At 42.5% G+C, this 27,990-nt stretch overlaps 2 protein-coding genes across 4 annotated transcripts; both read right to left on the reverse strand.

Annotated features, from left to right (window-relative positions):
- Window positions 1–5,758: 5,758 nt before the first annotated feature.
- Window positions 5,759–7,931, reverse strand: LOC310815039 (dicarboxylate carrier UCP2-like; the record flags this gene model as incomplete). Of its 3 annotated transcripts, XM_083684647.1 has the most annotated exons (6): window positions 5,759–5,935; window positions 6,178–6,358; window positions 6,568–6,669; window positions 6,798–7,001; window positions 7,379–7,586; window positions 7,806–7,931. In XM_083684647.1, the coding sequence occupies 6 exons, from the start codon at window positions 7,929–7,931 to the stop codon at window positions 5,821–5,823; spliced, it is 936 nt and encodes a 311-aa protein (XP_083540773.1). In that variant the 3' UTR covers window positions 5,759–5,820. The 3 variants fall into 3 exon arrangements, with proteins under 3 accessions (XP_083540773.1, XP_083540775.1, XP_083540774.1); XM_083684649.1 differs by lacking the exon at window positions 6,798–7,001; XM_083684648.1 differs by lacking the exon at window positions 6,568–6,669.
- A 1,635-nt stretch (window positions 7,932–9,566) lies between these two features.
- On the reverse strand, window positions 9,567–27,337 carry c2cd3 (C2 domain containing 3 centriole elongation regulator). Its single transcript, XM_083685150.1, has 33 exons — window positions 27,201–27,337; window positions 26,436–26,705; window positions 25,667–25,824; window positions 25,233–25,444; window positions 24,874–25,040; window positions 24,546–24,678; window positions 24,285–24,437; window positions 23,877–24,024; window positions 23,628–23,755; window positions 23,245–23,430; window positions 22,884–22,987; window positions 22,666–22,784; window positions 22,266–22,397; window positions 21,502–21,987; window positions 21,215–21,366; window positions 20,541–20,784; window positions 19,977–20,160; window positions 19,665–19,848; window positions 19,310–19,482; window positions 18,863–18,998; window positions 18,464–18,738; window positions 18,092–18,172; window positions 17,064–17,696; window positions 16,436–16,798; window positions 16,028–16,166; window positions 15,713–15,777; window positions 15,306–15,511; window positions 14,309–14,442; window positions 13,894–14,043; window positions 13,319–13,512; window positions 11,764–12,640; window positions 11,432–11,540; window positions 9,567–9,821 (listed from the first exon to the last, which is right to left on the reverse strand). Exons 1-33 carry the CDS (start codon window positions 27,250–27,252, stop codon window positions 9,681–9,683), a joined length of 6,888 nt encoding a protein of 2,295 aa, XP_083541276.1. The 5' UTR covers window positions 27,253–27,337; the 3' UTR covers window positions 9,567–9,680.
- Between the last annotated feature and the right edge of the window lie 653 nt (window positions 27,338–27,990).

Raw genomic sequence — 27,990 nt, forward strand, 5'->3', positions numbered from 1 at the left:
GGTATACTCTGTCTTGACTATAGAGCCAATTCAATAGTTTGAATTGTAATAGGAGGAGTGAATATAAACGCCTCTGCTTACTATGAGAATAAATTACTCTACTTTGATTATAATCACATGACTACTTATAGGCTATAGTACATTTCAATGGATGCTACGCTTATGTCAACTATAATAAAAAGTCAAATCTTTTTTGTTTCAGACATGCACCAGTCGCGTGTCTGAAATGTATCACACTCTGGATCTCCCTGGACTCATACGGTAGCAGGGAGACTTCGGAGGTCTGGATTTATTGCATGTATAAACTGTCCCATTACTGTCCTAGCTCCGTAGACTGTATGAAATTAAGGACATTTGTGTCTGGAGCATGCATCTTCTAAAATATCAGATATATGGAAATATACAGATAAAGATATCCCCTTATATTAGCCCTCTTAACCCAGTGCTGCTTTTAAGATGCTCTAAGTGGATGTCTACTTGATGATGATGTTGATGATAATAATGATGACAGGCATACAAAAAAACAAGGAATTAAACTTGATTTTAAATTCTGGCAAGATTACATTTTCTTGTTAGTAGCCATGCACCTGTGGTGTCATTTCATTGAGGAAGTCATGAAAATAATTACCTTTCTGTGATCAAATGTAGGCCACTTTGATGCAATGTGAGGTAAAACATGTCTATCTATGATCATTTGTACAAAAACATTTTCCCTTGGACTGTTGTGAAAGCCACCAGAATCTGGACACCAAATTTTAATCCGTACACTGAACTGATGTATGATTGGACAGCAGCTCTATGTTGCCCTCTAGGGGAACATCATCTGACAAGGGAAAGCGTACAAATTGACAACACCAGTATCCTGTTATTTAATACAGTAGAGTTACGACCCTGGTGCAGGATATAGGAACAAATGTAAGCACATTTCTAGATCAAAGCTGTTGATGCTGGGACAGGATGGCTTTAATATGGGACTCAAAGTCAGTATCTGACCATTTCAGTGTGTTGAGGACTGTTGAATTGAGGGAACTTCTCCAGGATGATGGAAAAATGAACCAAATCATCAGATTCAGTCAAAAGGTGGGCTATGCTATCTCTTACAGTATTGAATGTTCCAGTGGTGAACTTCTGTTTGATGTATCTATCTTATCACCAAAAACAAATAAATAAGCTAAGCTACATTGACATCTCAGGAACCATTTACATTTTCTATGCAAGATTATCAATTCTTAAATCAATTTTTACAAAAAATTTATTCGAAGAGTATAAATATCCCAATTCATGTAAAATCTACAATTGTCCCATTATTGGGCAGTGAATGATATAAACAGCAGTAACATTATTTCTGGGACTTGAACAGTTGACAAACAAAGCTGACACACAGTTAGAGGTAACATTCTAGAGGTATTTATCAGATTTAACCCTCTAGAATTAGAGGGTTTAATCTAGAATTAGATTAAACCCTCTAGATTAAAATGATCAGATCAAACATTTGATTTCGGGACATAACTACAGTGATGGCCATTGATTATGTACTCCCATGTGTTGTTATGAGAGGACACTACACAGAACATCTTGAAGGGCTTAGGGCTTTTTTTTCAGAATGTCATTATCATGTCCAGTTTCAGGGATTTAAGTGGGCAACAGAGACTCTGTTGGTCTCAAACCGTAGATTGGCAGAGGCCAGTCTTTCTCACCAGCCAAAACTCAGAAATGGCAAGCTGCTTTTAGCCAAGAAGTACCAGGACCTGGAGAAACTGAACAGCACCATTCAAGCCAAAGAAGGGCAACTTGGTGAGTTTGAAAGTGAAAACATTCCTATCATTGTGGGTCATCACCGTTCCAGAACACTGGCTTCTATTGCAATTCCAATTGCCCTAGCAATTCTGATGGACTTTACGAAGGTTACAGTCACAACCGTTATCATCAACACATGCTTCTTTTCCTGATCCAATCTGGTAACAATTGTTTTAGTGATAGATGATTGTCATACTGTTCCAAAAGTATAGCTTGTCCCTTCTGATTATTTCTAGCAGAGAAACGTAGCCTTCAGAGGGCTCAGTGGTTTCTCCTGAGAAAGATAGGTCATGCTGAAGAACAGTGTGAGGTAAGGCTGGACAATCTGACATGCAACAGTGAAAAAAGACTTTGAGATATATGTGCATTATGCTAAGCAAAGAAATCACTTCAGTATAATGTACAGTAGTATAGTGCCTGCTGCTACCATATGTGATTTTCTACCAAACAGGTGCTCTTTCAACAGTTAATGGAGAGGAGAATGCCCCTAACGGACTTCTTGGAGTCCTTTCAAAGCTCCCGCAAGATCTATCACATCCAGCTTGTTCAGGAAGAGAAACTCCAGGATTTTATCCAAACTAACCACAAACCCCCAAAGCCCACTGGGACTAGGGCGCCTGCTCTCTGCATGGACTCCCACAAGGACCCACCTCATACCTGCCATCTCTTCTATGGTTTCACCCCTGCTATCATCCTACCCAACCTCTACCACCCTTTCACCTCCACTCCAGTCCACGCTCCATTTCTACCTTCCTTAGGTGACCACGTAAACAATGCTTATCTTCTGCAGCCTTTAGCCTCCCGTGTTTCTGCAGGTCAGCCTGATGGCCTGAGTGTGTATGGTCAGGCTTCCAGATGGCCAGCCAAGTCTGCCCGTCTGCAGAGACTCAACCTACAGCCCAGGCATCACCAGCAGGGTCCACATTGATACTGGACTAGGATGCAATTGTCTACTGTATGATTGGGTATGATTAGGTGCTGTGTGTACAATAACAATGTACTGAATAGTCCTATAGTGTATAGTAACATGTGTGGTCCTATTTTCTCTCCCTTGCCTTGTTGTCCTCGACCAATGAAATCAGAGAGGGGACTAGGATTTGGTCTCTGTCTGTTCATATGTCCCAAGGTTTTTCTCTGACACCACTGGGACAACTTGGTTGAAACTTGGGTGAATGATGGGTCTTTCTGTAGAGATTGTTTAGGACTTTCGAGGTGACGTCATTAAACATGTCATAATAGGGTGCAAAGTGGAGCGCTAGGAGTGTAACCTAATGCAGTAGGCATATACCCCATAACGAATTAGGGAATCATATTTTGAGAAATCAATGCAAAGCTGTAAGAAGCAAGATAATTAAACAAATAAGCACTACAGGTTCCCGTATCTTTTCAGTCTGGCTATGAATGCAGCTGGCGTAACAAATTTTGGAATAATTATTTGTGAGTGAAGTGTGTTATGCAGCTTAATTTAATACCAAAATTTGGCCTATATCAATACAGAAACCAGAGTTGTGTAACCTTGGTTTATAGCCAGTTGCATAACCAAATAATTTGCCTGTGCAAATATTTTGTCTTAGCTAATGAATTTGGGAATAATATTTTGAAAAATCAATGCAAAGCTGTAAGAAGCAAGACTGATGAAAATATTGGGTGTCCAAATAATTTGTCTTAGCCTATTCATGAAAGTTGTGTTTGAAGTACAGACGTCTTATATCAATCAAGAGTTAAAGCGAAAAGCCCTCCCTATGCGTAACAGGGACACAGCACTGTAAAACAGAGACAACCAGAGTAAAAAGTTTGTGAATAAACGTCTTGCTTCATTCAGGTTTCACCATCACTCTCCTTTTATCGGGGGGCGCTACATCATTCATGGGGAGCATGTTTACTGTACACTTGTTTATTTTCTATTATTGCATCTCTATGAATCTCACTATTGACTGGCACTTACTTCATAGTGTATCAGATTGCACATCATGACATCAAGCCTTTCTTGGATTAGAATGATTTTGAACAGAAGACAGTGCTTTACTGCAGTCAGTCACAGGGTAAACCTGAACTCCTCACCTGCACTTGATAGCTCAGATCGACTCCAAAGAGACTCCTGCTAAGGTCAGCCAGGCACCACAACTGGGACTGTCAAATGGTCGGCCCCTTCAAGCCTCAAAATTACACCTCTCTTTACCGTTTTTGAATCACACCCAGGTCTGAAACAATTGATGAGCATAATAAGAGCATTACTGTAGACTGATCACATTGACATGACAATAACATATTGCAAGCCCAGCTTCGTGGCTGTCTGTCTTCTCTCCTACTCTTAGGGACTGGATTCGCCTGATGACCCATAGGGTTAGCCAGAGTGCCATCTGGCCCAATCAAGCTCAAACTAATTAGCCCTGAGAGAGAGAGAAGCCAGGACTGTAGTATTACAGGAGGTGATTAGTAAAGCGGTGGATGTGAAGGCCTTTGTCAGAGAGCTGACTTTTGTTACAACTATGTCAGCAGTACCTATTGTCCTAAGCAGCCCCAATTGGCCAATTTTCTCATCTGTCAGCCAATCTCTACGGACCTGTCAACTCCACATCTCTATATCACAGAGTTCTTGGACAAGGTAAACGGACTCTTGTTTGAATTTGAATAGGGGAGCTCTAGATACCATATTCAAATCACAAATGACCTAGAAATGATCACAATTAGTGAGTGAATAAAGCTAACCCCTCACTGAAGAAGCTGCTGTACCATCATGTGAATTTAGTTTGATTATTATGGTGACTATTGTGATGCAAGACACTGGTCACTGCTGAGACTATAGTACTTACTGCTCCTTCCCAGTTTGTTTACGATTAGTAATATATTGTGAAATAAATGTGGCAACATCAAGTTCTAATGAGAACAGCTTAAAATAGTTAGCACTTTCAGTCTTGCATACAGTGTACGGTGAATCTTCATGAGCTATTTATATTTCCTTCACAGAACTGCTATGTGTACAGGGATTAAGGGGTATCTATGTCATCATCCAGTGGAAGTAGGTATGGAGTGACACTAAAGGTGGTTTAATTGTGTAAGAATAAATGTTGGGCAGCTTTGCTCAACCTACTTCTGAGAACAAACACATCCCATAACACCAAGCAGGGAAGGGACAAGCATTTTGAAATTCAATCATTTTATTCAGCTACAGAATCCTTTTTTCCCCCTCAAATGGCAGGACTCTTTCAAATTCTCCTATTTAGACAGAACTGTCTTCCACTGTACCTGGTCCAAAATGACAGTTACACTGCCTCTCACCAAATGTCATGTTTCACATTAGAAATACAACAGGAATAAAAAGTGCAACTTCACATAGTCAAATTCATAATACCATCTAAATTCCTGGCAGGTCATAGTTATCTGGCAGTGTTATAATAAAACATGTTTTGTATCATTCACAATAGCAAATACAGAGCCACCAGGACCCTGCATAATGCAATAACAGATATCTGTTCGCACATTATTGCGGCTATTTAGAGGTAAAGTAATGTTGTGCTACAGATAGAATGCATTTACATAATTAATTCATAAATTAGTGTTTACATTTCATACACATTCAAACATATTCTTGACCGTTATGGAAACAAAATATCCTCAGCTAAAGCCAGGTATGTGTATACACAGTACTTATTGTAAATGCAAGCTAGACACACCGTCTAATTTGTGTATCAGCAAGACATAAATTCCTAAATATACAGGAAAAAAAAGTGGAACCCTTGATCTGTCTAGTAAGACTTCATGGACACATGTAGAGTAGAGGTATCATCCTTGCAGTGGGAGAACATCCTTTACAAAGGTCATAACTGTATGGTTCTTCCTTTAGATGGTGTTGCGCTCTGCCCATACCGGCAGTCATAGCTTTAAACATCCATGACATCATTTTGAAGCATTGTTGGCACAATGGAAAGTGCAAACCCCATCCATCTGGCACTCAAGTAAACGCTCTTCAGCACGGGTTTGTTGTCAGGAGACATAGTCACTACATAGTCAGGCTGAGGGAGGTTATATTGGAGACTCCCAGGACTGCTGAGCTCTCATCACTCCTCGCTTGATCTGCTCATATGACACAAACATCACAATGTTCCATGAGCCCAGGCGAAGGAACGACGGCATGAACCTAAAAGAGGGGAAATAAAATAAATGTCTTTATCAACAAAACATACTAAACCAAAGTAGAACTGAAGTACTTTGTATCCTTGAGCATGCTCAATAATACTCAAACACAGAGTTTGAGTTTTGAGCAAAAATGGCTGCATTTTAAAATAATAAAAATAAAAAGTATTTTTCTGCCAATAATCTGATTGACTCTGTCAACTCCTCTGTTGATTTAGAAATGTGGAATGTCACACTATTAAATACCCTTTATAGAAGGCTTTAGGTCCCTCTGTGGTCAGCATGGTAAGAGCACAGTTACTAGCGCTGCTGTACTGTCCAGCTGAGGAGTTCATGAAGCGAGTCTTCACCACATCCACTGGAGAGGCCACCACCGTGGTGCAGAAACCCGCAACGAAGGCAGCAGTGAAATGGCACGGCAGGTTATCTGGAAAACACAAACAGCTGCATTACTTCAAAGATACACTTTTAAATAACCTCCATATTATTATTAACTTAGCTGTACTCTGTGTTATCATGAATTAAACTGAATTCAATACAATCCTATTTATCCCCTCCGGGGTAAAGCATTGACAGATCACCAAATATTATCAGTGCTTCATCATCATCATCATCAATATTATTATCACTGCTTACCGGTCATGAGGTCATACTTCAGGATAAGTTCCTTGATGAGGTCATAGGTGACCAGCTCTGAGCAGTTCACTATGGCATTCCGAGTTATGTTTGGCAAGCAACCTGAGGGAGAATACAGTATGTTGAATACATCTGTGATTAAATAATCCTCTATGCACCATGTTATGAAATAAAAGCTAAATCCAATCACAATATCTATTGTCTATTTTTTTTGGGCACATTACTGTTACCTTTCCAGAGCCCCTTGACTCCCTCATTCCTGGCTATGGTCCTGTATGCATCCAGAGTGCCGTTATATCTCTTTACTGCATCCCCATCGACAAGTCTGACCTGGGCCTGGAACCGCACCTTCACCACGTCTGTGGGCTGAGCGAAGACTACTGCCATCGCTCCAGTCGTACTACCTGCCAACAGACGACTCCCGATGCCAGCATCTATGTGACAGGACACAATCAATATAAAACATAAAGCCACATTCAACATTTTCTACTTACACTAACTCACTCTTAGAACAGGGTAATCAACTTGTCCCTGTCGGAGAACCTTTTGAACTCCCCTTGTTGGTTCCATTGCAGAACCCTTTCCACAGAGAGGATTGTACATGGCACCAAAAAAGGTTCTACAAAATACTCTCCTACAGGGACAAGCCGAAGAACCAATTTTTGTCCAAGAATGTGATTTTGAGACAATGACGTGACAGAGTAAACATATATATATATATATATATATATATATATATATATATATATATATATATATATATATATATATATACAGTAAATACAACATTAAGGGGTCTTTCAGGACGTACTCTCTGACCCCCTGGTGTAGAACTGCTTCACGGAGTCATAGAGGCCGATGCGGACAGAGGCGAAGCTCATCTGTCTCTGCAGTCCTGCCACCAGGCCATTGTAGAGGCTCCTCGCCCCCTCCGTCTTCACCATGGTGTTGATGGTGCCGAACACACCTTTGTACTTCACCACCTTGCTCCCCTCTAAGGACATTGATTCACCTTGGATCTGAAACAAACAAACAAGTGTTGTTTACTTCTCTTTGTGTTGAAGGAAACCCTGTAGTGTATGGTCTTGGTTTGACAATTTAATAAAGTGCCTTGATTAAGTAGTGCTTTTACAGCAATTATCGTTGTGTACTGCAGCCAGGGGACACGTTTCTTTTTATCGTCATGGTTACAAACTCCTACTGTGACAAAATCACTGCATGTGTGTGAACCCCCTCACCTGAAGCCTGACTTTAGCAGTGTCTAGGGGGAAGGTAATCAGGTCAGCAACACATGCTGCAGTTCCAGCCCCCCAAAATTTGACAGCTGCTGTAGGAGCCAAGTCAGAAGGCTTTACTCCAACCATGACGATGATGGTACAGAATGTTTCCCAAAAAAGAAGGTAGGTCTTGGAAGTACAGCAGACTGTAGTTCAGCTCTGTCTGTCCCTAAAGAGAATGATAATCGTTTAATCAGAATGAACAAACAGCATAAAAAAAGATGGTTCTGATCAATGTTACTTTATTCTCTCATAAATAAATCACACTCACCCAAACAGAAGCAAGTGATTCAAGTTTCAGGTAGTGAAAAGTTTTTCCCTTGAAAATAAGATTCTCTTGTCTTGCCATGTGCCACAAAAGTGATCCACAACAGCATACCACTGCACGTGAAATATAGAACACAAACTTAGCATGCTGTAATTAGCACAACATTAACATTAGCACAAAACATCATAACATGATGACTTAGCATACACTAGTATTATAAAGTTTGTGTCAAAATGAAATCAGATTTAATTTCAACACAATCAGCAAATGACACATTATGAATTAAGTGAACGTCATAATATATGATACATTGTATAATAATACCATATCTAAAAATAGCAAACGGGTAAAAATTTTATTTGAACATACACCTACAATAAGATAAACAAACACGGTTATTATTGTGTTACCTGATTGAAAGATGTATTGTAATCCAAATAATCAAATGCAAAATGTTTATTAAAAAAGATTAGTAAATCTTCTAAGGTGCACCGGCTCCTGAGCGTTGGAAGTGATTACGGTCAGATGACTTTTATAACCTACCGTCCCGTGTCACACATACTTCCATGCACGTTGACCTAAGAAGTACGTGTAAGTGCGTCACGTTATGCGCGTGTCTTACATGAGAACTTTTACTGTAAAGTTTAATGTGGTTCGATCATTTGACAATAGTGTGCATAGCACACCTGTGAAATGGTCAGATAAGTCTTCATTAATATTTTGTAGGATAATATATTCCTCCAGATAAAACGTCCAGACGCTCAAACTAGTGAATACATATGTTAAGTAGTTTAAATCACAATTCCTCCTTATTGATCCTTGAAAAAAAAAAAAGCTTTAAACGTGAGGATGCATATAACCAGTTGAATATACTGTATGTTTGTACAGAGATGATAAAACGGATACAATTTTGGATTAAAACAATGTTATATATATATATATATATCTAATATAGGAAAAGCCCAATCATTTATTATGCGCATCAGCCTACTCTGGCCAACCTTTTACGCATGTTAGACGTGTTGTTCTAAATTGAAAACGTCTTGCATTCATTATATTTCATCATGGTGCAGCAGGGTGGTGAAATAGTATAGACCTTGTACTGTAGATCTTACATCATTTAATGGTAAATGCTATATCCTCCACTCATGCCTAGTTATCTCTGAGGAGGAATGACAGCATTGTGCTACAATATATAAAAAAGTTTAGAAACACTTTTGCAAAAGCAGGTCACTATTTATACAATTTCCTATTTGACAAATACATTTTCACAACATTGCCAGATATAAAAGCATATAAAAGTTTTGAACAATCTTAATAATTATAGAATAATATGGTGATAATTTAAATAACTCACAAAACTTTTATTTATACAAAAATTATTTTATTATACAAAAAATATTTAAATTAAATGTATCATATTATTAACATAATTTAAAAGCATTACACGAGCTATTGCAATATTATACAATCCTTATGCAATTCAGATCTGCTCATTCATAAACAGACAACACAACATTATGTACAGCATGACATACATTAACATCAAAGAGCTATCAGAGAAAGTGCTACTGTTCCTCGTTAAAATGAGATGCAAATATCTTTGCTATTCTCTTGGTCTCTTCCTTCTTCATGGACGATGGTGGTATGTTGGGCCTCGGTCGAGAAGCTCGCCGATAAGGAATCTCATGCTTGACAGAGCTCTCTTTCTGAAGAGAAAAACATATAGCAATTATTTAGCATTGAAAACTGAGCTATTCTTAGTTTTCAGGATTACAAAATAAAAATCTAAAACTGTATCTAAACTAAGGTGAAAATAATATAGAGATTCCTTTTAAAACCACTGGAAGATCAAACAAAGGCCAATACAAATGCACATAAAACTAACACTCGTATTTACACTTACAACAAACAAATCCAACAAGATAAACAAAAATGAGCTGAAATGTTTGTCTAAATGACTCATGTCTCCATCAAAAGGCACAGTACAAATAACAAGTACAAACATGTCATCAATCACACTGATCTCTGAAAAGGGCAGTCAGATGTTTGTGTACAGTTAACTTGAGATTAGCCTAGAGAATAACCAGGCCTAGCTAGCTGGAACCAGTTTCCTTGACATAGCCCCCAAGGCATGATAAACAACTGCACCTCCCCACCCCTTATTGAAACTGGATACAGGTATGCCAGTCTGTCTGACGCAGGAGTACCTCCCCATCTCCACGCTCGCCCTCTAATTAGGCTGTACAACTGAAATAACAGGCAGGTCCCTTGTTGTTGTTATTATGAATTTTTGAAAAACAACTCCATGACACTCAGCTGCCCAGTGGCATACTGGCAAAAGCCCACAATCTAATTTAATTGATAATGTGGTTGTCCCAAATGGAAATGAATCAAAGACAATAAAAAGCAGATTTATAGCAAATAATAGGCCTGCATCCAACAAGAGATTCAAGCTGGGTAACTCACTCCTTAGTGAGAAGCCAACACATTGAGAAGTAAATGTGGTGGTTAGGAAAAGGGTTCTAGTTTCACGGTGGAACATATCTTCAGGTTATTTTCTCCCTTCTCAATGGCAATGCCAACCATGTGAGAGTTGGGTCAATCCTAGGACACTAGGTTAAAGTTCCTTTCACAGTGGACACAGTGGACACCTAAGACTTTTATTTACGCATCAGGTAGGTTCGCATTATGTACTGTAGGGCAGAGCCATATACAGTATACTGTATGGCTCGCGCTCTGATGTTAGGAATTAAAATACTAGAATGAGAATTATGATTCTGTGGGAGATGGACCTAATAGGTCTACTTGTAACCACTGCATTGACTCAGTCCCTACAATTAACTCTGGTGGTGCACTCTCCATGTGTCTCTTTACTGGAATCTGTACAACATGCCTCTAGCCAAGCTGTAAGTGTAATGGTACCTAGAACATAGTGGCCTACTAACTAAATGTGTCCTCTTTTAGCATTGGCCTGGACCTGGCATGGACCACAGCTGACGTTGCAAATTCAAGAGCAATGTCTCCTTATTAGTCAGCACTCCTGTGCCTGATAAACAAAATGAAACAATATAATAAATAATATATATAATAATAATATATATTGCAAAGAGATGGAAAGAGTTTTATTCTCTAATGGTTCAAATTAAGTCTAAGAATTCTGTGCTACCCTCATGTTGATGTGTGACAGTTGACGATACTCTCAGTTCCAACTGTTCATACTTCCATAAACCTGCTATACTAGCCTGTCAACTACCCAAGCTACCCTAGAAGCAGGAGCGAGAAGGGAGACTGAGGCGGTGAGAGGAGTGGAACTCACAGGCTCAGAGTAGGCCAGGGAGAAGACAGGTGCTATACGTAGGGCTCTCATGGAGGCCTCCAGGTGGTGAGATGGGAGGAAGAAATTGGGGATCTCCACCGGGTCAGAGCTGGACACAGACGGTTATGGAAGATGGGAGAATCAAGCCTACAGGTACTACTTAGACATAGATAAGTTAAGTATATATTCTACAATTAATATTTGTACCATATGACCACTGGATCGATTTTACCACAAAGTCATACTATACTGTATCAATGAGAACCGGTTTTGGCAAACCAGAAAGAACAGAGAAAGGCAAAAGAACACCGCCACAGACAATGAAAGGATACAGTTGGCCGTGTGACGTCCTAGGAGGAGTCTCATCTTCTGAATGAGTAGCTATGTCCACAGGATCTGTCTCTTCAGTCCACAATGAGGGCTCTTCTTCACACAGTGGAGCAGTGGTGAGCTCCTGTCTTGGTGCCTCCTGGTCGGGGTCTTGGAGTGTCCTCTCACCGTCTTCCTCCGAGTCGGCTTCCTCGTCTGTCCCTGATCCACCAGAGTGGTCAGAGTGAGCATGTTCTTCACTCTCCGAGTGAGAATTTTCTTTACTCTCCGAGTGAGCATGTTCTATTCTGCCATGACGTTTACCAGAGCTCCAATGGTGCAGGGTGTCAGATGGTGTGCTAGCCCCCTTCTCCCCCTCCCCCTCCCCTAGGGTCAGGCTGGGGTGATGGGAGACACGGTCTTGGGTAGGCTGCTCTTCCAGTGCCTCCAGACTCTCCAGTGAGCCCAGGTCAGGGTCTGACAATAAGCTAGTCCAGGGGCTAGTTCTGTCAGTTAAACACGTGACCTCATTTAGAGGCCTGGGCTCAACCACCGTCTCCTCGTAATTTTCATCATCATCATCCTCCTCTTCATCTTCATACTCATCAACATCATCCTCTTTGCAACTTCTTCCTACTTCATCCTCACACACAGGAGCCTCTTCGTTGTTCATCTCTTCTTCATCCTGGGAATCTGTGTGTTCCTCAGACATCCTTGGTATGGGTGAGGGGAGAGGAGACACAGTCTCCTGGGGGGAGTTGGACACTTTGTGGGAACATGAGAAACTCTCAGGGAATGTTCCAGAATCCCTGAGAGGAGGGTGGTCGTCTGCAATGAAGGGAGATGTTGAGCTGCTCTGGGGGTTTGAAGATATTGTCTCCATGTGATGTCCTTGTAGACCTGGGCAGAGGGAATAGGGATGGGTTGGGTTGCATACTATAAAATAATGTGATACCAATGTGTTCTGTGAAGTGTACTGTATCAGGGCAAACCCCAAAACTAGCTTTTTTGCCAACAGAACATTAAACAAAGTACCTCTATTCAGAAAACAAAACAACTCTCTAAAGTCTGCAAGAACAGAACACGGCTTAAAGGAGAATAATAGCAAATGTGGGAAATGTGTCTGTGCCTTAACCTATACTACATATATTTTATAACTATATAAGTCTGCCAGAACAGAACACGGCTTAAATGGTCACAGCAAACAGATTACGATCGGGAAGCCCAATCTATTCTGAGATATGACATGCATTTTATGGGATAATATTGTGTAGTGGGTTCACAATTGTACCTCTGAGCTCCTCTTAAATGTCTCTTTTGAAAGGCAGCCTGCACACAACCATTTATGATGTTGGGTGAAAGGTAAATTAGACCCTGGTCTAAAAATACTTTGAGCATTTGCTTGAGCCTACCCTGAGTACCAGATGCAATCCATAAAATAAAATAAAATAAATCAAGCACAGCTAAGAATAATGATTTTGAAAAAACTACTTGAACTCTTCTGGTCTGAAATGGATCACTGTCACACTTCACAGGACAGTGAGTTTGGATTTGAGCAGTGAGAGCAGCTAAACCCACCACCGATGAGGTTGTTGACCTCCCCGACCAGCCTCTGTGACTTGAGGAGGAGCTGAGCTGAGGTGTCTGTGTCTGAGTCCTTGGCCTCATCCAATCTGGAACGCCGGCCTTGCTCACTCAGAGGCGGGAAAGTGGGAGTGGACAGCTTACGGCTGAAGTACCTCTGCATGTCATCCAACTCACTAAGGTTTTTCCTGGGAAAAGACACAAACCATTCACATTCCTGATTGAAAACTAGATTTACTGTAATTGGTGGCATCAAGTGGTGTGGTGGTTAGTGGCGTTGTCTGCAGAGCGCGCGTATGACCGTGTCGGTATGGGTTCGAATCTGGCCCACTGCCTTTCTGATACTGATCTCCTTCTCACTTTTGTGTGACACTCTACTGACTCACTATCTCAGTCCAAAAGAATTGTGACAAAAATATAACACTCCTGACAATACTGATGCCGAGTGTATGCAGTATGTTTGGTCTACATTTTAACGTTGTAACAACACAATCTTGCCCTGACTGCACTAAGACTGAGTGTCAGTCGTACTGGTGATCTGTGGTACTGATGTACTGTAGCTACAGTACCTGAGTGCTGAGAACAGAATTGAGCTGGAGGGATGGGCGTCACCCCCCGCCACTGCACTGGTGGGTCGGATCGCTCCCCCCTCCTGCAGACTTTGGTGGTACAGCCGTACATTGTCCATGTGTTCATCATGGCGGTCACTCTCACTGGCCCTGAGAAGCCAACGTGGATGGAAACATGTCATTGGTTGAAGTGATGAAATTAGAAGATTTCAGTACGTCAGGCCGTCACGGTATGTAATAATTTATTCTTAACTTATTCTCCTACATAACTAACGGTTAAATAAACAAATGAACAAATACATGAATTAATGAATAAATATATGGCACATTTAATGCAACTGAACTGCATTTACGAAAAGAAAAGAAACCAAAAAAAAAAACATTTGAGAAAACTGATGCCAGAGTGGTGAACTACCTCTCTGCTAGCAGCCTGTCCAGCTGGTCAGGTGAGGTGTTGATCTTCTGCTCTGTGTAGCGGCTGATATGAGAGGGGAAGCTGCTGTACACAGATGACGTATGATAGCACAGAGGGAGGGCTTGGAATAGAGCCTGCCAACGAAACAAACACTGGTCACAAAACACTGTTAAACAAACAATGGTCACACTTGAAACAAATCACAACTTTAAAGGCATTAAGAAGCATCCATAAAGCCTTTATAAAGCCCATATAGATGCTTCACAAATCATTATTATGCAAAAGTCATGCTGCATAAACATAACTGCCACAAGTCAGGATCTGTAATAACACACTTAATGTATTATAGTATGAATGGTTTATGAAGCATCTACTGTATAGGCTTCATGAAGGGTTTATGAATACTGCACTGAACATTGTTACCCCTGACCGGTCTTGCCTCAAGGCAGACAACATAAATATGCTTGTGTTCCTGGCATGGAACTTAAAAGGAAGAGGCCTAACAATAGACTGAACAAAGTTCTTATATTTCACCCATTTTGCTATTAAATAGCACGTGTTTATTTTACCTGTTATTTTAAAAGGACACAGACAACCCTACAGTCTGTTTGCACTGACTACGATAGGCTTAGTGTGTCTTTTGTGTTTGTAATTTTTCTTTTTATCAAGCAGCATCTGCCTGTTACTTTATTTGCGTAGACTATTTATTAAGAAGCAATATTTCTGTTCTATGCGTATATGGCAGGCACTTTTGTTAAATATGTGTGTACTTAATTGTATGCCTGATGTTCTTGCATTCTATTGAATCAATAAATAGATCTTAAAAACATTGGATGTGTTCATTAGTTATTCAGTAATAGCAATGGCTCTGTTGTGTTAGAGTTGTATCCCCGGTTATGACGGTTATAACGATTATTTGCATGACAACCAACCATTACCCAAAATTCCATGACCGTCACAGTCCTACCAAATGAGTGAAATGGGACGGTCTACTCACAGATGAGTCTTTGGAGACGTCTTCATTCACAGCCTGCCTTTGCCCCCGGAGCTCCTGGACCCCTTTCAAAGGGGAGATGGACACTTTGAGCTGGCCCTGGCACTGCCCACTGAAGTCAGTGATGTTGTACCAGCCACACACAGACTGAAACCCTGACAGGAGAGGGCACAGGTCCACAGAGGCAAAGCCAATCACACGCTCCATATCTGCAAAGACAAAACACAGGACCCAATCTCACACTCCATATCTACAAAAACAAAGATAACAGAAGATATTTATGTCAATAATTTCAAAGGGAAATTCCATTGCCACCGAGGCTACCATGACATAAAAAACAATAGCAGAGACAATAACACAAGCTAGTCTGGACAGTGTCATTGAATGTGAAATTGAGAACATTACTGTACCTCCTTTGTGCCAGACTTTGAAAACCAGGGACTGTTGAGGATCCACCAGAAGCTGATTTGACAGCCTGTGATGTTTAAAACAACATATTAGTTTAACATGACATGCAATTTGGAAAGAAATGTGCACTCAACGGGGCCATGTAAATCAAACTAAAACTAGGATAAGATTATCTTTTTATTATATCTAACAACAATCTATGACATTTTCAACAATCTATGAATGGAACTTCACATGGCTACCAGCAATTCAAAATATGACACAGTCAATCTCTGCTTTCTAAACAGATTTTTTGAGGTGAGCTTTGGGTGGTCTACCTGCACTCCTGCTGGTGGTCCCACACAGGACAGTCACTGTCTGGTATGAGAGCTGTGGTGGCTGGCTCAGTAGAGTCTGCCGTGACATAGGACACACAGCAACAGGGCCTCCCACCACTGCGCTCAGCTAGGGGACAGCCTGCCCCACACGCACGCGCACGCGCACACGCACACGCACACGCACACACACACACACACACACACACACACACACACACACACACAGACACACACACAGACACACACAGACACACACAGACACACACGTGTTGGGGTCAATTCGATATTTCAATATTCACTCAATTAACATGACTTGAATTGATTACATTTAAATTAAACTGACTCCAACCCTAGCATGGACAAGTTGCAGGAAAATAAAAACAAAAAGATTAACCACCACCAACTTACCTTTCAGACTAAGGTGCATGGCTCGGTCTACAGTGATGGTCACAGAGAATGTGTTCTCCAGGTTGAACTCAGAGTGCTGCAAAGCCCGAAGCTCTGCTGCATCACTCATGGAGGATTTGGTCTGGCGTCTGCTTTGCGTGCAGGACTGTCTGGACATGGCCGTGGATGAAGGGTCTCCCTCCACTTCCCCCTCCTCTCCTGGTGACTGTGCCCCCTGGCTGTCACAGTCGTCTTGGCTCTGGCCGTCTCCCCCAGGTGTGGGCTCCTCAGGGAGTGACCTGGGGTCGAAGGTCATGGTGACGTGAACCCTCAGGGCAGCTCCACTCAGGTCTGCGGCGGAGCGTCTGAACAGAGGGTACACTCCTATAGAAACAAAATACAAGTGATGACAATCCAACAGACAACTTAAAAAGGAGCAATCTGTAATTGGTACATCAAATATGCCATTTAGCGGACACTTTTATCCATAGCAACTAAAAGTACAGAGCGTATTTTTGGTCTCAGCAGTGAATCAAACCTATAGCCTCACGTTGCCAACATTACGCTCTACCAACTGAGCCACAATTACTAGAGTCCAATTACTAGAGTGAGTAATCTCATCATATTGGTTGTCGTTCCCATTCCGTACCACTGAGAGATAGCTTGTGCCTTGTCTTCCTAGCGAGGGATGACAGGTCCACAAAGGCAGAGCCCACCAGACGGTCCGTGTCGTGGGGCCGGGGTCTCCTATCCTTCCCGAAGGCCACCCACACCTGCACCTCTAGTCTTTCCTCCCGCAGGTACCATCTCAGGGGCTGGCTGTTCCTCAGCTCCAGGGTCCTAGTGCCCTGGAAGGCCACGGTGGCCAGGCCTTCCTCCTCCTCTACAGAGGGATGTCTGAGCTGGGAGCAGACGGCCTCTCTGTCGTACAGCTTATACCTGACGTAGCAGTAGGTGGAGCGCTGGAGCTCACCATGACCGGGCAGGAGGAGGCAGTGGACAGGCAGCCACGCTCTGGGCATGGATACGCTCAGTGACATGGTCCTCACAGTACTCTCTGCCCACGCCTCTCCCTCATTGGCCTCTCCCTCCTCTGGCTCCTCATCCTCCACCTCCCCCTGGCCCGCCTCCCAGCCCAGGCCCCGGGCAGCGGTGATGATCCTCTCTCTGTCCGTATGGTGGGCAAAGTTGATGGAGATCTCCAGGCCACCCACTAAGATGTGAGGGCCATGGGAGGATTCCAGGTCCTGTGGTACAGACACTCCGAACCAGCCACAGATCCCTGGGAATAAGTATAGGTGGGGTAAAGACTGAAAAACCTTCCCAGCATAACAAATCCTACAAGTATACGTTTATTTGATGGTATTTATGTACATATTTATTCATGTTTCACTATTTAGAAATGAAAACAATTTTTTTCAGGGCACCAAAAGTAATGGGACAATTGGCTTGACAGGTGTTTCTAGTTTGGTGTGACAGGTGTTTCTAGTTAGGTGTGTTGCGTCACATTATTATACAAGCATAAGAGCTATCAATGTCTAGTGTTGATTCTAGGCTTTGCGTTTGCCTTGGGTCTGCTATTGGTGTCTGTCAACATGAGGATCAAAACGGTGTCAATGAAAGTACATACAATAACAAACAATAATATCAGCACTGGAAGTCAATTATGTAGCATACCTGTTCTTTTGTGGATGAGATCAGCAAGCGGAATTCTCACAGTGCCCAACAGAGTGTCCTTTGATCTTGGGCTGTCCAACACTACAGTAATAAAAACATACAGGCTTTGAACTGCTTCTCTCAAACAGATAGGAGTCATGCATGACCTGGGACTAAAATATGTGCCCATCTATTAGTCCTGTTAGGGGCTTCACACACAACAGGGCCAACCCAAACCACACTGTGCTGGCTCTGATATTTCCTTTTCATATTGTCTTTTCCAGCACTGTCCCAGCAACTATGGTGGATGTGTAACCAGGCCAGCACAGTACAGCTCAGCTCAGCTTGGTTCAGTTGGGCTCTGTCGTGTGATTAGGGTAGTAGATTACTCACCTTTGCGACTGTCTCTGTTCCAGACAGTAAAGACAGCAGCAGCCTCCAGTAGGATCTCAGCCAGGCTGTGGCTCTCTCCCCCACCACCTCCACTCTGGACCTGCAGCTCACAGGGGAACTCTGTGTGGTGGTCGAACTCTGGGCAGAAGGTCCTGGCTGCCACACGGGTGCTCCGTCTCTCTCTCTCAGGGAAGAAGGAGAGTTGGAGAGTCACGTATGTGTTCAGCCCCACGTCAGCATAGTACTGGAACGTCCCATCGTGTTCTGACAGAGCCCTGAGAAATGATGGAGAAAAATGATGGAGTAAGTGTAAAGGCTGTCAGGGCACTCAAGACCTGATCTGGGTCTAAAAATACAAGAAGTATTTGAAATACTTTCAATTAGGAAAGAGGGACTTACCTGGCTGCTGCCTGTAGCCCAGCCGCTCTGTGTACCTGAACTACCAGTGTCACCACCCGGGAGGCAACAGCTCCGCCTCTCACACCATCAGAACTCAGTGGTCGGTGTTTGTACTCAACATACACATCAAGCAATCCTGAAAGAGAGGATACATGCGACACAGATGTCTGAATTAGAACAAATCAACTCAAATCTTTCACAATGACTGAAAGGTATCTAGACTTAGTAACACAGGCTTTTTGCAACTACTACAGTAGAGCTTGCCTTCTGTGAGCTGGTTCTGTGTGCGAGTCTGGGTTTAAATATTTTCAGGCTGCCTGGAGTGCCAGATGGGCGGACTATGAACTTTTAAGATCATCCGTTGGTTTCATTATGACAGGCTAACTCAATCAAGCACAGATGATTTCAAAATACAATTTGAACTCAGGTCTGGTTTGAGTGTGTTACCAGAGGGTTGAGGTTGGTGTCCAGCAGGGCTGTCAGTCCTGGGCACCAGCGGGAGGGAGAAGACCTGAGCCTCTGTTGGCTGCTGTCTCTGCATGGTCACCATGGCACACAGCTTGGACAAGGGCAGCACCCCTTTGGCCACCAGCTGATCTCGAACATTTGGGTAATAATACCTGCAAATATACAACATATCTGATTTAATGTGTATTTTTCAAGTGTCAGAGAAGAGTCTTAAATATGATGAAACGTTTTGTTATCAAGAAATATTGCTGAGTAAAACCTAGAGTTTTTTAATGGAATGAATGTTTCATATTTCCTAGCCCCCTAGTGGTCAGGGGGAGACTCCGCATCTCACCTGCACCACACTTCAAACTGGATGCCTCCTCCATTGGCTAGGCCCTGGCTGGAGAAGGAGCTTAGGAGCAGTCTCTGGACTGGAACCCCTAAAGGAGCTAGCAGCACATGGGTCTCACTGTGCCCCAACACAGGGTCAGGGACACACAGAGTGGTTGCAGTACGGAACTGTTTCAGATACATGTCTATGGGGAAAGGGGATTAACACAGGTCAACCTTGTATAGGTGTACACTTATAGACCGCCACCAAATGAAATAATAACCATCTAGTGATACAGTGAGAGCATATTTTACAGTTAAGTGATTTGCTTACTGCTCTCTATGAAGCTGTGGTCTGGAGTCGGGTCAGGATCCCTTCCCTGAGTTGGGAAGCTGTATTGGACGTAACAGTCAGCCTCTCCCCAAACAGTGGACTGCAGCAGTGTCAGTCCCTTCACTCTCTCCACCCTCACCACAAACAAGTGCTCTCTCATAGCCTCCTCAGGAGTAGTCTTCACCTGAAGGAGTACCAGGAACAAGAGATAAGAACCTCTAGAACTGCATGTTGGATATTGAGCAGTTAAACAATAACTGACGTAAATAAAAGGCACAACCGTTTTGCAGCAAAATTATATTGATACCACAACTTAAAGGGATAAGTCACTCTAAAGTGGGTAAAGACTGGAAATTGGACCCCATCTACTTCCATTGAAGTAGTGATGTTGATTGCTTTCTGGTGGCTGTAAGCAGGATATGGACATAAAAGTGACTTGGTGGATCAGCTGGAGTCAAGGTATGTGGAAAATTACACAAATATGACTTTAGAGTGAACAATCCCTTTAATAAAAGTTTCATGCATTGAAACCCATTTAAACTGAAACAGATGAATAGCAATGACCATTGTTTCTGCATGCGGTTTGTGATCCAGCAAATGGACTGGTCTCGGAGGATGAGACAGAGAGCCAAGTTCTTCATCCCTCATACGCTGAAGAGCTACTATTTGCCCAGATAGGCCCATGGCTAAAAGGACCCGAAGGTTGCCCTTGCAACTGCCTGAGAACACATCCATGACGGGCATGAAACTGTCCACCCCTAAAACAGGGTACTGGGCCTGGAGCAGAAGGTGGGTAATCTTGGGGTCTCTGAAAATACAAAATTGAAAATACAAAAATGTATTTGAATAACTTCCATCATCATAAATTACACATCTATACTACCCTAATTACTAGGGCTGTGCAATGTGCTCCCTGAGTTGTATCAATCTGTAATCTATGGTATACATACTGTACAGACTACCAAGGCGGTACACACAACAAAGTAGGTTACATTTTGAGTTACAATTTCAGTACCATATACCATGGTATACCATATGTATTGTATCGCAATAAGATGCGTATTGTATCGCGGGGTCCTTGCCAATACCCAACCCCTACACTACAGAGTTGTACCATAGTTGCTGAAACGGTGCTGGAAAGGAAAACATGTACAGAACACATCAAGCGGTGCTCTAGCACTGTATTGTAGAGTATAGCACCTAAAAAGCAGAGTTCATATATTTTAAATAACCCTCACCTGAAGGACATGTAGAACTGGTGGAGGGGTAGTTTAACCAGGCCTAGGAGGCGATCCTGCACTGAGCTCCCTGCCCTCTGCCAAACCTCAATCACCATCACATTGTTCCTTAGCCTCTCCAGCAGTCTGGAGGTCAGGGCCACTGGAGCCACCTGAGGGACAGGCAATAACAATAACAATGATGCACTACTATCAATGTATTTAACATACAGCACTTCACTTGACTTTATTCATCCCACACTGCAGTCCCCTAGCTACATCACAATAAGTGCTACACTCCTAGCTACCTGGACAAAGTTGAATGTGGGGTTTGCCTGGCCCCAGCTCATCACCGATCTCGTTGTCTCATCCGACCCAAACAGCTTACAGTTCAGGTACATGTTTGGAGGCTGCATGGGTCCGCAGTTAAAGTCCTTCCCATCTGGCACCATGAGCAGTGCATGCAGTAGAACCTCATAGTCCTCCTCCACCTGATGCTGCTGAGGTCGGTGTGGAGATGTCTGGACACTGGTGAGAGGTGAGGGACCTGGCAGGGCCACCTGGACACTCCTAACCCATCCATCCCTCCTGGAGTCTCCTCCAGGAACGCTTGAGGTATCCTCCCTGCCTGTGTCAGCTTGCTTAGATCTAGCAGTGGTATTGTCCGCCTTGGAGGGACTGGGTTCTCCTTGAGGACTGGCCATGGCTTGAGAAGGTGCTCTGGAACATACAGCTGATCTGGCTGATTTGGTTGAGGAGAAATCTTTGTTGTCTACAGCTAGTTCAAGTGACACCTGGGAAACAGAGAAAGAGGTATATCATAGCTACATACAGTTCAATAAGAGTATAATATCGGTCTTGAATATGGATTCAATTATTTCCATTTTGTTTCTTCCTTCTATTGGGGATGGAGCGGCTTCATAGTAGTTGTACATAAACAAAAAATACAATAAATACACACACTGTGTATATATACACATACATATATATATATATATACATAAATATATATTTTTTTATTATTCTTTTTTAAATGTAATAGGGCACTGGTCTGGGCTGGCCAGCGGCTCACCTTTAGAGGGCCCATGTCCTGGCTCTCTCCGGTTCCCTCCAGACTCTGTACAGGCAGGGTGATAGTCTGGCTCAGCTGCTCCCTCCTCAGCAGAGAGCACAGGGGATAGACTGCCTTGCCGATCGGTACAGGCTATAGTCAAAACAGGGCATAATGATGAGCACTCAAGTGTTTCCTGGACTATAATCAATGGATGTATACATTACTCCATATTTATATATATAGAAAAAACTGCCTTTTCTATGCAATGCAACTCTAAATATTGAGTGGCGCAACTGCACCACTTAATAATATCAGCTACTCTACACATACAAATATTTTTGGCGCAGGGTACAGTTGATAAAAATGGTTACTATCTTAGGCAGCACATTTTTGTAGTGAAATAGAATGGTCTACATACTTTCTTCTGGGAGCTTTTCCTAGAGTAGATGTTAAATGTGAGGTCTGTTCCCCACCACTGCTCAATAGTTGCCCCGTTGAACTGTACAGGAAACACAGAGCGCTGCTGGAACTTCACCACTGAAGAGCACAGCAGAGATAGACGTCTTTAGCATGTCATTCACATTCACAACCTGTTGAAATAAAACAACTTGTCATCGCTCATGTGAAATGGCTTACCTCCTCCTGTGACTTTACTTGAGACCACTCTCATGACTTCGGCTGCCTTATTGTGATCATGTCTACTGGGAGCTACAGGGAAGAGATACTCTACAAAATAGGAGCTGAGAAAACAAAAAAACATGCAAGTGGATATTAGGGTTCTGTATTATAATAGTACACTCTCAGAAAAAATACTGATATTTGGCTTTGCCTGTAGGACAACCCTTCCCACAGAGGGCTTCTACAGGCACAAAAAGGGTTCTTCTACAGAGACAACCAAAAAAGAATCCTTTACCTCAAGGTAAAACCTTTTTCTAAAACAAAAGGTATGGTGAAAATAAGTTATGGTGGCTTGGGCATGAGTCATTATGTTGCCTACCATTTCTTGGTGGAGAGGGGTCGAGGAGGTTTCCCTCTGCCAGAGATCTTTCTGGGCGTAGTGGTGGTGCTGTCTGTTGGGACCATCAGAGAGTGAATGACCACTCTGGCCAATCGGATACTACCCAGGACAGTCAGCTGATCCATACTCAGCCCAGGCAGCGCCTGCTTATCTGCTGAACCCAGGCTGAAATAAGAGTACAATATTGAATCAGATCTGTCTGTGTTTTTAAAGTATTGTACAGTAAGAAGACAGACGTACAGTACCAGTTGATTGTTCAAAGCCTTTAGCTGTGTAGGTAATGCATCTGTGTGGTTAGTACCAAATTCATAACGTCTCGACTTACACTGACAGAAAAGAGAATAGAAAAGCAGATAACTGACCCTGCACTTTCCTTGGGACCGGAGTTCCTCAGCTGTTCTTCATCCTCAGTATCCTTTTTCTTCTGACTCTTCTTTGGAGACACACCCCCCTCATCCACCATGAAGTCACTCGGACCGCTGTAAGACATCTGAAGGCCAGATCACATCAGGGTTGGGGTCAATTCAATTTCAATTCAGTTAACTCAGAAAGTGAATTATCCCTTTAAAAAAAGGTACTGATGGAATCGGTTAGGTGCAGACTTCACTCACAGGAGCTCTGTAGAACAAGTTCTCCAGGAGGCTCTGGTCATACTGCGGATCATTGAGCTCGCTGTCCCCACACACACTATTGTGTCCCGACAGAGACTCTGGAGGAGAGCCCTCTCCATCCCAGAGAGGGAGTGCAGAGCAGTTTAAACTAAGAAGAAAGAAAAGAACACATTCAAACACAAATATAGTGACTTCCATCTTAATAGACCTTATGGTTGGTTGGTCAGTCAGTAAAGAAAATCTTTTTGCAACTGTACTTTATAAAAACAACAGGCCTACATAAAAACAGTACACCTACACATTACGTGAGCTTAATACAAAAACACACAATAAGTATACACCAATATACTGTATAATAATGGTCACAGTTCTTTTATTTTTAAAACGCTAAAACAAGGGTGAGGTTACCTGCCCAGTAGCAGATCCACAGCCCTGTTCTCAGTGTCAGCAGCAGCACAGTCTGGGCTCAGGTAGTCAGGGGCATGATGGGAAGACTGCAGGAGAGCTGAGTCAGCATGCAAAATGTTCTGCAGCAACTTCCCACGGGGAAGCATGGGCAACCTTGAGAAAAAACAAATAATTATTCACACATGGAGTTCTTATTATAGTTGTGGATAAACTGACACATGTATTAAGAGGGAGAGGGATTTATCTTAGTTTGATGCTAACATTGATAGTGCTCCAATATTGTCCTTGGGGAGAGGGAGGAGAGCGTCTTTCCGAGCCACTTCAGAGTCCAGGTCAGACTTCATGGCTGAGACCACCATGGCATTTCTAAGCTTACTTCCACGCTCTAAAAGAACTGAGAAAGGAGAAGAGGATACAGCAAAATAAATATTTACTAATAATACAATACAAATATTTAAATGGAAACTCTACAGTAGACATAAGACCATTACAACAGAACCATGTCGTAACTGTTGCCTTCTTAATTGCCCCTGAGGGGATAGATAAAGTTATAATGAAATTGAAATGAACATTAACACTGTAGAACAACCTGAGAGGATGTTGTTGGAGGTCTGGCTGTGATGTGCTTCCTGCAGTGTGGGACTCGCTGCTCCCTGTCCATGCTGAGATCTACTGGACGTTGGCATCTGGTTCTCAACTTCCACCATGCCTCTTCTTTCCGTCTGGGCATTTTGGAAGTACAAATGGTCTTTCCCTCTGAAAATTATTATCACATTGATTTATTGTATGACACTTGATCATACTGAACAGATCAGTAATTGAAATGATAATTGAACAGAAAACAAACAAACAGCATGTTTTGCAGACTGCAAAAAAACCCCAAAAAAACTCCAAGTCCAAAGATAAAGTTGGTCTGCTTAAGCAGAACTTGTTGAACTTATGTCCTACCTGGGCGTATTGGCAGAGCTATTCCCTACCGACTCCTTCCCACTGTTGACAGAGAGAGGTCTGGACAGAGACGGCACCACCAGAACGTTCTGTTGGGGTGCCTTGGCAGTGGAACCAAACGCAGACACAGCTGTTTCGATGCTTATATCTGGGGTGGGAACTGAGCTGCTGCTATCGTAGGTTTCAGTCAGGGCCTCCAGAGCCAGCGACACCTAGAGGTGTAAAGGGTTAATCTATGAATGAATGTGCCAAGTATGAACATCTCCTGGAATGAATTTCGTTCATCAGTTGGTTGTCTCATAATAAAAGAGCGAATACCACCTCAGGGAGCAAGATAGTCTGTCTTACCTGACTGAAAACCACAAATAATCTATAAGAGTAGAGTATAAACCATGGTATACTTCAGATTAACAGCAAATGTGATTGTTTCCTACCTGTAACTCTCCTAGCTTTTCAGATGTTGGAGACGCCAGAGTGAAGAATCCACTGATTGAGTGTGACAGAGACAGTCGAGAAATCCCAGCAACCTGAGCACGTGCGATTGGTAAATGGCCTGGCTTGGTCAGGACCTCCAGCACCAGTGAACTCATGTCTGTAGGTCAATGAAAGAAAATACTTAGGGGCTTTACACACTACATGGTCAAACCAAACCGTACTGTGCTGACTGGGATATTTTCTTTTCACATTGATATCCATGACAGCACTGTTAGGCTACAGTATAGCAACTATAGATGTGTAACCAGGTCAGCCCAGTAAAGCTTACTCAGTTCGGTTCAGCTCAGTAGTGTGTATATAGGGAAATCTAGTGTAATGTATAATCAGTAAACTGATCCAAGCATTGAAATCATACCTGTGGAGCTAGCTTATATGATGGTACACTAGCCCTGCCTAACCCAATAATATGAATCAGCGGATTTGAAATGCACCTGTTTATCATTCATTTCCATTTCCATTTATGGCATTTAGCAGACGCCTTTATCCAAAGCGACTTAAAACAAATGCATTTGTTTAAGTAAGTGAATCATCTATCCATCGGTCATCATAAGATAAAGTAATCAATGCTCAGACCAGGGGCCATTGGCAGTCATAATGCTAGAAGAAGAAGATTTTATTTCTTTTTAACAGGAGAAAAACTTGTACAGGGGGGTAGTGGGGGTGAAGAGGTCTCAATGAATTCAATGTTGAATACAATGCAAAAGTTACCCGTTAGGTAGGACGTGAACTGCTTGGGTCCACAGCGAATGGGAAAGCGAGTTGTAGATTGGACAGTTTTCTGTGATGTTTGTGATCCGTCCCGTGGTCGAAAATGGGTCCCATCTGATGATTCTCCCCACCAGCGTAGTCTGACCAAAGTCGCCGGAGGAGGCTTAGGGATCGTCCATAAAACTCTACTTACTGTCACTCGTAGGAAGCATCGCAGCTGACCTTCCACAAGAGGAGGGAGGCTTGTGGAGGGGGACACATCACTCGGGACTGCAAAACAACAAAGCCTTATCAGTCGCACATCACAATGGCTGCATATGCATATAAATAAAGTACTATGCATATATTAACACAAGAGACACACTTGGCATACATCAGAGCGCAGAGACCAGGCCATTGGCCACTGACTAGCGACCCCAGTGCCACTGGCATACATCAGAGCGCAGAGAGATGGGCACTAAGCCGAGTCCCACTGGCATACATCAGAACACAGAGACATGGCATGGGCACTGACATAATCGCTAACAGTGCCACCAAATATCTCTACTTGGCTGGCTGAGTGTCTAAACAGGAAATTGGTGCTGTTGCACGCATCACGAAATAAGCTCTCTGACTTTAACTAAACAAGCAACACGCAAGCTATTGACAAGATAAGCTTGTTAGCAAGTAGTCATCTCCATGATTTGTCAACACACACCGACACTGCAGCAGGCAGCAGTAGCTTAGCAAGCTAATGCAATGAGATTGACAATAGCTTGCTTTTACCTTTCCTCCTTTTGCTTCCAACGTGGCTAGTTTTCTGTTTTCTGTTCTTCATTTCTTTCCGAAAAATATGACATTGAAGTAAAATGTCGTGGGAGCAATAGCTAGCTAGCTACAATACATTCTGAGATCAAGCTGTCACATCAATGCAAAGTACAGCGCGCAAACTGTCTCTGAGCAACAACGACTGCTAACTTTCGTGTCCCGCCTCCAATCAAAAGACTGCCGCTTGTTGTGTCGTGATGCGTTGTGGGAAAATGAGTTTTTGTTGCTGCTTGATCGCAATATTAAATAAACCACAGAGATGTAATTATTAAAGAAACCCCTTACAATAAGATAACTTAAATATAATAGAACAAGGACCTATTGTATGCAGAAATCGAATCGTTTTAATTCAGGATAGTTTTCCATGTTGTAAATTAGGATGTATCTATCGTGCAAATAAAATTGGTTCAAGACTGAGGAGATTGTTAAAGAGAGTAATGTATTATTTTCTTTGGTAAAATTATTGTTTTATTCTTGAGCATCTTCATACATAGTGGCTAATAACTTCCACAGTAGGTTGAACTCAACACAAATGCCAAATCCATGCCTGATGCTATCTCATCACCAGCAGAGCGCAGCAATGATCTTCACAACAGTGTCAGGGAGCAATGCATAAGCCTTGAACCACTCATACATTATTCAATTAAAAGTAGGCTAATGTCAACGAACCCTAGTCTTTCAATTATTTCTGACCTATTTCAGATCATTCTTCCATTCAAGAGTTCTCGTTTATGCAACCGACTTGACT

Source organism: Argentina silus (assembly GCF_951799395.1).
Source record: "Argentina silus genome assembly, chromosome: 14".
NCBI lineage: Eukaryota > Metazoa > Chordata > Actinopteri > Argentiniformes > Argentinidae > Argentina > Argentina silus.